Below are 9,715 nucleotides of genomic sequence, written 5' to 3'. Positions count from 1 at the left end.
TCAGTTGGGATATGAAAAATCGGGTAACAACAAAATCAGGTAACAAACAATGTTGACCATTAATTAGAATATTTTGTCAATAAATTAAATATTGACTTTAATATATTAAATCAATTAGTTGATTTTATATACCAAACAAATAATATTCTAACAGGTGTTTCTATAGAAGGGAAGAAAAAGTGTCAAAGTAATGTACTACTTGATTATCTACGTGGCTATTACACCATGTCTTCATATACGATATTAAAATTGATGGTTGTTGTGGCTTTCCCACTTCCTTTATTTTTTATTCATTATGACCTTAAAAACTAATTGGAAATAGCTTCCTAATTTTTCTTAGTTTAGCTTTGTCAATAGTACTCCTTTTAAAGAAAAGAAAAAGAGTTTTGTAAGACCTTCAGCAAAAGCGTTGCTTTATATTTATGTGGGTCTCAAAGTCAACGTAATACCAAATATTCAACTCTATTATTAGCAATGTTGCTTTGTATTTTTTTTTTTTTAGTTAAGTTTGTACTAATTAAATAAGATATAATATTTGGTATTTCTCTCAAAACTTGCAGCGTTGCCTACACGGAGAAGCCCCAAAGAGTACTCGTACTTGTATTAGTGCACATGGGTAGGTTGAATGGGATTTAAAGACTAATATTGTTGTGTGATAGATCAAAAGCCTAGCTGGACCGTATTGAGCCGGAAAATATACGGTTTACATTAAATGCCACATACCACCACTTAAATCTGCACTGAGATGGATTGAGTTGAGCTTAAATTAGTATATTCTATCGTTGTACGTGTATGTGATAAAAATTTATTCACGTGGGAATCCCTAAGCATGATGATGTAGTTAATGTTTGACCTGAGGTTGCGATTAATTAATCTGTGTATTTGCTTAAAAGAGCAAGACTTTGTTTTGGATCCACATGTGGGAGACTGAAAAAGTCATTATACTTTCTGGAAGGCTTCTGAATCTGTATGCAACGTGGAGTCTTTTCATTGCTTTTAAATGAAAGACAGACATTATGGGCAGGCAATGTCTTGTGGATGGAGAAGGAGAAAGTAAAGTTTAGTGCGAATCTTGGTAATATGCTATGAAGACTTCTATCAACTTCTATTTGTAGAGCATCAATTACAAGAGAATAAGAACAGTTTTGGCAGTTGTTCAAGTTCCATAAGGAACAAGTTCCAATCAATAATGCAATGTCTACAACTATTAATTTATTTATGTTATAATATCTCAAACAATGACCAAATATCCGTTGTAGTCTAGTTGGTCAGGATACTCGGCTCTCACCCGAGAGACCCGGGTTCAAGTCCCGGCAACGGAATTCTTTTAAATTTTTTTTTTATTTTGAGATATATTTTTACCCATTTCTTGCTTTATAATACACGTTTTGAGGTAAGACTTAAAAATTCTAATGATGAAATCCACTATATTCGACGGTAATAACTTTATTCATTATGTACATGAATATAACAGATTACTTTATTCATCATATACATGAATAGAACTAGTTATTTTTCTTTCACCAATTATATTATATTTACTTGACATATCTTTTTCCACTTTGTTTCTCTTGGTAGCTCAAATGGTGCTAGAAGTTCAAAGGATAATGAGTTCAAAAAGCAATAAAATCAAGTGCGTATAAAATGGGAATATGGCATTGAATTGGGAAATTTTCAACTCACAAACTAGGCCATAAATGGGCTAGCAGTGATGATAAGAAAACTAATAGGCACAAAATTGAATATGAAAGTAGGTTATACAAGCACATACAACATGTAATATGAATACTCTTTTTCTTTTTGGCTGATTTAATCGAAGAGTGTTGTCTTCTTCCTTCTTTAGAGAAAAAAAAAGACAAACTAGCCGATTCTTAACATGGGGATATCACATGGCCAAAAAGCCCATCAATCCTCTGACTTCAAAATCCACACAGATTTTCACCATCTTATTTCAGAACAGCCCCTCTCTTTGATCTCTTGCTAGCTTGGATTTTAGCGTAAAGGTTTTTGGTTCTAATAGACAATAAAATGTCCAATCCAAAGCCAACAATGCAGGCAACTGCCATGACCACAAACACCATCCTGTAACAATGTCCACCCACACAAGTGTTGCCGCCGCCGGCCATCGGCGTAGCCTCCATGTCATAGAGGATTCCGGCCAGGAGACCAGAGAAGAGGAATGATCCAAGTGGAAGGTTGAGAATCAGAATGTTGTAAATGAGACCATAATATTTGAGGCCAAAGAGTTCAGATGCAGTTGGTACAGTGATAGCTAATCGGATACCATAGCAAATTCCCACAACAACTGAGCCAATGTAAAGTGAACCAGGCATAGCAATTGCCATTAGTACATACCCAACAGCCATAAGAATCTGAGAAGCTGCATTCCAAAGTGGCCTTGGTGTTCCAGCTTTCCTGTAATAGAAAATAGATTTATTAAGTATTACATATATGTGTAACATAATAATGTTACATTTCTAAAGACTAGTTTTTTTTTTTTTTTTGGAAAAGGCTAAAGGCTAGTACTTTAAATGTCCAAATTTTGGCAAACTCTGATTTTTTTAACTAACACAGTATTGTAACGTAGCCAACTTTTTCATATCATAAATGTACTGGTCTAGAGAATTAGGTAGAAGTTAAAATAGTACTAGTACTTGATGAGTATCTCCATATACACTTGCCTAATAATTAGTGACTCAATTAAGATTTAACCCAAGTTAAAATTCTAATCCAACAAACAGAGTTAGTACAACTGAACTTGGAGGGTACCATAGGAAAGAGGTCAAGAGTAACAAAAACGGCCAGAGACATTGGATTCCCAAGAAACAAACACTAACATGTACATGTATAGTTTAAAGTATGTCATATATGATATATGTATACATATGTGTATGCATATTTCCTAAATTTAATAGGACAAAAACAATAGGCCCGGCCTGTGTGGCCAAATGAATTTACAACGAAATTTCAACTGGACCACAGTACTACTTCTATGCAATTTCTTCTAAGATCTTGTGCGCCTATGATTTTTCAAATTTTTATCCACTAGACATAAAATTTCTTTAAATATATATATATATATCCATACATATTAATTGTATTTTTTCTATTGTCACTTTCTTAAGATAATCTCTCCTTCAAACAAATATCAATTTCTAAACAACTGAAAAAAATTCCATGTCTCCATCATGGAATTTTTTCGCAAAGAAAAAATACAATATATTTTTTTTCGTTATCGTTTGAAAAAATCCTACATCTTTAAGGTCAATATACATATTATTCGCAGCATATCTTGGAAATAAGACAGAAATAAATATAAAAGACCAATTTTTAATAAATAATAAAAAAAAATGAAAAAGCGAAAAAGATGAAATAGACCACACATACCTGATAAAATGTTCGGAGACCATGCCGGAGATAATTCTACCGAAAAATCCCCATATACTAGTGAGGGAGACGAAGATCGAAACGTCGGCGTATCCAAGAGCCAAACCAATCTGACCCATATTGTTCATCACTGCCAAACCAGTCCCAACTCCACACAAAAACGACACAAACATAATCCAAAAATCTAAGCACTGCAACGCCTCCCAAATCGTGTGTTCTTCTCCGATCACCGGCTTCCGCTTCTCCACAACCACCGCTTCCTTAACCGGTTCCTCCGCTGTAGTCTCTGGCTTTAGTAATGGCTCCGTCACCCGGGTCTCGGGATCCGAACCCTGCTCCGAGGAGGACCAGCCGGATATCAACGAGTAGACCGGGATGGAAAGCGGCGAAGCGAGGAGGGCCAAAAGAATGGAAGCGAAAATCTGAGAGAAGAGTTTGCTAGGGTTTGGGATGAATTGGTAAGAGAGAAGATAGATGGCGACGACGAAAGCGACGCCGTTGAAGAGCCAGAAGTAGCTAGACTCTTCTTGATCTTCGGAGGCGGAATCGGAGGGTGGAATCTCACGGAGGAAGATCATGGCGGCGATGCATACGGCGAGTGGTGTAACGGAAAGCATGAGGAGAAAACGGGCCGGGTCGTCGTTGAATAAAGCCGAACAAATGACGGTGAAGATTGCTGTGCTCAGACCAACGTAACCCTTTAGAATACCCGCTACTGGTCCCCTGTTCTTGCGAAAGTTACGTATACAGGTCACCAAAATCGCAGTGTTCATCCAAGTGGAGCTGTTCCCTCCCATGCACAAGAATATGCACATCTGTACATCATTATCAAAACAAAACACAGAATTAATTAATACATTTTCCCGGGAAACAAACAGTCGTAATAAAGGCGTGGTATTTATTATTTTCTATGTATGTTACCTGCCAATAAGAGAGTGGATTAATCCTTTCGCTAACGACGAGCCACTGAGTGCCATAACCGATGAGACCTTCGAGAGAACCAATGAGGAGAATGGCCCAGGTGGGTAATTTGTCGGAAGCGAAACCTGCTAGAAGACCAAAAGCTTTGCCGATGTCTTTGGCGACGGAGAGATTGTTAAGCTCGAGTTGGGTTAAATTCATGAGAGTCTTGAGTGCGTCGGAGTAGTTGGAGAAAGTGTAGTTGTTGCCGGAAATGGATTGGACCCAAACGGCGGTGACGAAGCCGAGCCATTTAGTGGCCCTCGTAACGGAGGAGGGTTGGGAACCCAAACCCATTGACGATGAATGAAACAAAGCTCTTTTGGCACTATTGACTGGTTTTTACCACCAAAAACAGAGCGAAACTTCTTCTTGGTTTTTCGGACTAGAGGCACCTCTTTCCCTCTATTTAAAAGGATCACTTTTACATTATGCTTTTTTTTCCAAAATAAAAATAAATAAATCAGAATTTTTTTAGTGAGAATTTAATACTTGATTCTACTGTATGGCCTACTTGCGACGCCAAGCGCGTGCGATAGATGTCGATGTCTAGATTTTCTTTTTTTAAAATATCAACATTTTTCATTTAATATCAGTCGCTCTCACTCAAATCAGTATTTGTAATCTTGTTTTTAAGATCCATAATTAAATTAAACAATTTAAATGTAGGTGGTTAAGAGGCAAATATGAAGTTATTAGTTAAGTTAACATAATTAGATCATCTCGGAAAAAAAAAACATATTGACAAAAATAGATTTTGTAATCATATATAATAGTGGGAAACATATTAACTAAAAGTCCATGATTGATTCGGTAATCTGGGCCTAAATCAAGAGAATATATTATTTTTTATCTAAATTGTAATATACATTTTGTGAATATATCGTACTTTGATAGGGAAAAAAGAGAGACTATTAAAATAATAATAAAAACTAATTCTAATGCAAGAAGAAAAAACAAAGTATGAAAAGCAATAATAAAAAGATTTATTCTTATTTGGAATTTGTGTTTTGTTTAATTATTTATTTTGATATTGTATTTTAATAAAAGATATTTTATTTAGTATTTTGTAAAATAATTTAAATAGAATTCTGAATTCAATTTTAATTAAAATTTTATGAATTAAAATTATAAATAATTCAAAACAAAAATAAAATTATTATATTTAACAACTATATTATTATATTTATTTTTTTCATCAAAATTAAATTCAGAAACTTAAAGCTAACGAGACAAGGTCAAATATATATATATATATATAAATCTTAAAATAAAAATGAAAAGTTGTGGATATGTATTTTGGGTTTGGGTAGGTGTAAGCAAGAGATGTTTGGGTAATTACGGCAACTACAAGTAACCCCATTACATTAGTCGTGTCCATAACTGCTTGAACTTTCATTACTTATTTTATGAGACTTTACCACAAATGCTTATGCTTCTAAGAGCATCTCCAATGCTAGCCACAAAGGTGGTTTGAGCATATTTGTAATATAAAATGTTATCTTGTCAATGTCAAGTAAGATTTTTATTTATTGTGACTAGAAAAATTGTCACTTTTAGACAAGGTTACTTATTCTTATTTTGAAAAATTAATAATATTTTATACTAATTTATATACTTTTAGCAACACACAAAGTTGCTTGCACTACTGATGCTCTAATAAGCTTGGTATGTCAGAAGACATGATCGTTCAGAATTTTTATTTTACAAATAAGTCCTTCAGTTTTAAAAAAAATAAGAATAAAGTCCATTATGTCAATGATTATTATTTTATATTTATAAAAAAAAATAATTGGTTTTTGAAAAATAAAATTAATATGTTCCTTATACACTATTATTAGTTAAAAATTTGGATAAAATGGCTCTTAAACAAACATGATCATTATCAAGGGATTAAACTCTAACTTACTATTCTTCCTCAAAAAAAATTAAGTACTATTATTAATAAAATTCAATGACTTTTGACCCAAAAAAAAATGTTTAAGTGCTCGTGCTATTTAGCTAAACCTGATAGTGTATCAAAACATTATATTTCATATATATTTATTACATAAAAATGCTATTTTTCTATACATAGACTGAAATCAAGCAAATTAATGTTATACTGATCATAGTTATACTTGTAGTATATTCGGATATTCCAGTGTTCGAGTATTCTACTCTAACCACCAAGCTAGATCTTTCATGTTACTTTAGAAATATAGCAGAATAAATATATTGTAGTACTCTTTTTAAATTGCACTTTGTACTAATAAAACGACAAAGAAATTTGAACAAAATAAATCATTACTATTATTAATATTTTCTGTTTTCGTTTTTGTCTATATATTCATTAATATTATAAACACGTTACTAATAGTTATATAATTCAACTTAACATGAAACATAATAATTTGACCAGTTTTAGAAACTTTGGGCAACGCCCTATTTGGTGACGTTACCACCTGGTTGGGCTTGTCTGTCTTCTGCCATCTGCAATCGGTCTGGGGTAGCGTTCCTCGATGCTCCACTCTTTGCCTTTGTGATCGAAGCGTTATAACATTCCCGGGCTTCCCTTTGGTTTCCTAAGACGCATCCTACTCCTGCGTCCGTTGGAAACTTCATGGCTAGGTGCCACATGGAGATGAGGGCCCTTAGATCAACCAGTAAATTTAACTTAAAACAACTCTAAAAAAAAAAAGTGTGAAATTGAGGTGTGTATAATGTGCGAAATACGGCATGAAAATTGGTAATTGTGAAATCTTAACACCCAAGTGATCGTTAACGTCGAGTTTTGTCGACGTTGGATTCAATTGTGGTCCAACGTGTGGTCTGGGATTCAATCTTGTACATTTTGATTAACATATCACCTTAAAAGCGACCTTTCTTAGCCGTCTATTTTTCCTTACTTTTCTTTTTTTAGTCCACATATAGAAATATATACGGAAAACTTCGGGGCACCCCGAATAACGGCACATCAGGGCACCTTTTCTCAAGTATTTAGCTCTAAAAGTATTTTCGGCACAATTTTGTTTTTATGAGCATATATATATTGTGGTAATTTAGAATAAATTTTTAAAAAATTCAGAATAATTTACAGTACCAAAAAATAAAATTCAAATAGCTTGATGTACTTGTGATTATTTTTGTTTTTTTGCGCGTGGAAAATAGTTTATTTGAACATTATTTTCGATACTGTATGTTATTTGGAATTTTCTGAAAAATTTGCAGGATGCTCTAAATAATTACAATATACACAGCCATAAAAAAATTATACCGAAAATACTTCTCAAACCAAAAATTAAGAAATGGTGCACCGGAGAACCACCCAATCTCTCTATAAATATTTATATATATATTCTAGATACAAACAACATATAATTCATCTTGTTTGCTTAGTTTTATTTATGGACTTTTTTAATTAAATTTATATTATTGTCGTATAAATTTCAAATAAATAAACAATATTATATATAAAAAATAGCATAAATATATTAAATAAAAATATTGTTTATGATTTTTTTAAATATATGTATATATATAATATGATAATATTTTTATACATGATAAATTTTTTAATAAAAATTAAGATTATGTATTATATAATTTTGTAATGATATTTATAATATTTAAATTTATATTAATACTAGTATTAAATATCTAATTTTGTATTAAATATTATTATAATAATATATAATATTTAAATTCATATTAATATTAATATAATTAGTAAAAATTTAAGATTATATATTATTATCATAATAATATTTTATAATATTTAAATTTATATTAATATAATTATTATATATGAAGTTTTATATTAAATATTATTATAATAATAATAATTTATAATATTTGAATTTATATTAATATAATTACTAAATATCTATTTTAGATCATTTTAAATGATTATTTTATTAAATATTTATAATATTTTATTAAAACTAACAAAATAATGCGTTAAAACTAGAATTTGTTATCTACGCATTTTATGTATAGAAGAGATATACCTTCCCCAACTTGGATTTTTTTTAATTTTATTAGTAAAAGAGCCAACTTGGTGTTGCGGGGTCTAATCATGTTTAAATCCCAGCTCGTGTCAATTTAATGAGTTGTTTACAATCAAATATTTTGATTATCCTTTGTGTTTTGATTTGGATGCTTTGATTTAAAGTAATCTCAACTTGTTATATTTAAACAATTGACCAAACAAAACAACTAAAACTTTTGTTATTAATTTGACACAAAAAAAAAAGCCAAGTAAAACCATTGGCGCCATGTGAGAAAGGTTTCTTTACCTTTTTGTTTTCTTAATATTATTTTAAGCTTATTATTGAAACTTTTTTATCTTCAATTCGAAAAGCAATGCTTTATATTTTAGTAATTACAAAAATTCCGGTGGAAGTGTACTGTATATTTCTCATTTTAGTACATGATAGGTATGTTATTGCGTGAACATTTCTATATTTTGTTTGAGTATCGGTTTTAACATTTTGGTCAAAATTCATCTTTAAATTTTCAAAAAATATTTTTTCTTAAAAAAATATATATTTCTCACAAATTTGACTTTATAAATATTATATATACATTCGGTAAACATTAGTCAAACTTCAAACATAAGAGAAAAGAAAAGTAGTAAAACACAGACACTTATTCTAAAAATATATTTAATTTTGATATAATGAAAAATTTTATTTTGATTTTACAATTTTTTTTTATATAAATACATATTAAATCTTAGATTTGATTATTTATTTTTTACAAATTATTTTTGTCTTTTCTTACTTTTTTTTAACATAGGGTAAAATTGTTTATCAACTGAAATTTGCGAAATTTCACTTCTTTTGATACACTAAATGTCTAATTTTTCCCTGATCGGGAGATGTTTTGTGATCAGATCTCTTAATTTTAGAAAATTAAAAAAGTACATATAAATCTAAAGTTTGCAAACACAAATGGACTTTTATCAGATCATAGAAAAAAATTAGGTAAGCAACAATACTCGGTGTAATAAAAATCGATAGGGGCGGGGACCACTAAAATCCGAATATTCATATGATAAGCTGACTAAGTTATCTATCACTAAGCCCACTTGTCTTTTGTTTTTTAATACTATGCAAGTGGTTAAAATAAACTATTCTTATTATATTAATTAATGAAGTTATTAACAGGATAAAAACAATGTACATATACTTTAATTTTATGTTAATGCCGCAATTTATTATTATTTCAGTTAAGCACTCAAATCAACACTTTATATCTATGTGGTCCATAATATTCTTAATCTAATATATCTCTGCCTGTGATAATTTGATCCGAATTAATAGTTTGTTCCTAAAATATTATCCATATAATGATAGAATTGATTAATTGTTAAGAGAAATTAGAC

The 9,715-nt window shown here is 30.7% G+C and overlaps 1 protein-coding gene and 1 non-coding gene across 2 annotated transcripts; one reads left to right on the top strand and one right to left on the bottom strand.

Moving 5' to 3' along the window:
- The first annotated feature begins 1,249 nt into the window (after positions 1–1,249).
- On the top strand, positions 1,250–1,322 carry TRNAE-CUC (transfer RNA glutamic acid (anticodon CUC)). The gene has a single exon. It is a non-coding gene; the product is annotated as a tRNA-Glu (tRNA).
- Positions 1,323–1,634: 312 nt separating this feature from the next.
- LOC133788489 (protein NUCLEAR FUSION DEFECTIVE 4-like) lies at positions 1,635–4,741 on the bottom strand. The gene is made up of 3 exons (XM_062225989.1): positions 4,309–4,741; positions 3,388–4,202; positions 1,635–2,415 (listed from the first exon to the last, which is right to left on the bottom strand). The coding sequence occupies exons 1-3, from the start codon at positions 4,642–4,644 to the stop codon at positions 1,947–1,949; spliced, it is 1,620 nt and encodes a 539-aa protein (XP_062081973.1). The 5' UTR covers positions 4,645–4,741; the 3' UTR covers positions 1,635–1,946.
- Between the last annotated feature and the right edge of the window lie 4,974 nt (positions 4,742–9,715).

Source organism: Humulus lupulus, chromosome 1 (assembly GCF_963169125.1).
Source record: "Humulus lupulus chromosome 1, drHumLupu1.1, whole genome shotgun sequence".
Lineage (NCBI taxonomy): Eukaryota > Viridiplantae > Streptophyta > Magnoliopsida > Rosales > Cannabaceae > Humulus > Humulus lupulus.
The sequence above is the reverse complement of the archived record's forward strand: the minus strand, read 5'-3'. Positions and strand labels throughout refer to the sequence as shown.

What these genes read in the sequence shown, in the direction of transcription:
- LOC133788489 (XM_062225989.1), bottom strand. Translation starts at nt 4,644, where the DNA reads ATGGGTTTGGGTTCCCAACCCTCCTCCGTTACGAGGGCCACTAAATGG. An exon ending in ATCCACTCTCTTATTGGCAG is followed by an intron (nt 4,203 to 4,308) that starts GTAACATACATA and finishes AATGATGTACAG; the next exon opens with ATGTGCATATTCTTGTGCAT. An exon ending in GTCTCCGAACATTTTATCAG is followed by an intron (nt 2,416 to 3,387) that starts GTATGTGTGGTC and finishes TTTCTATTACAG; the next exon opens with GAAAGCTGGAACACCAAGGC.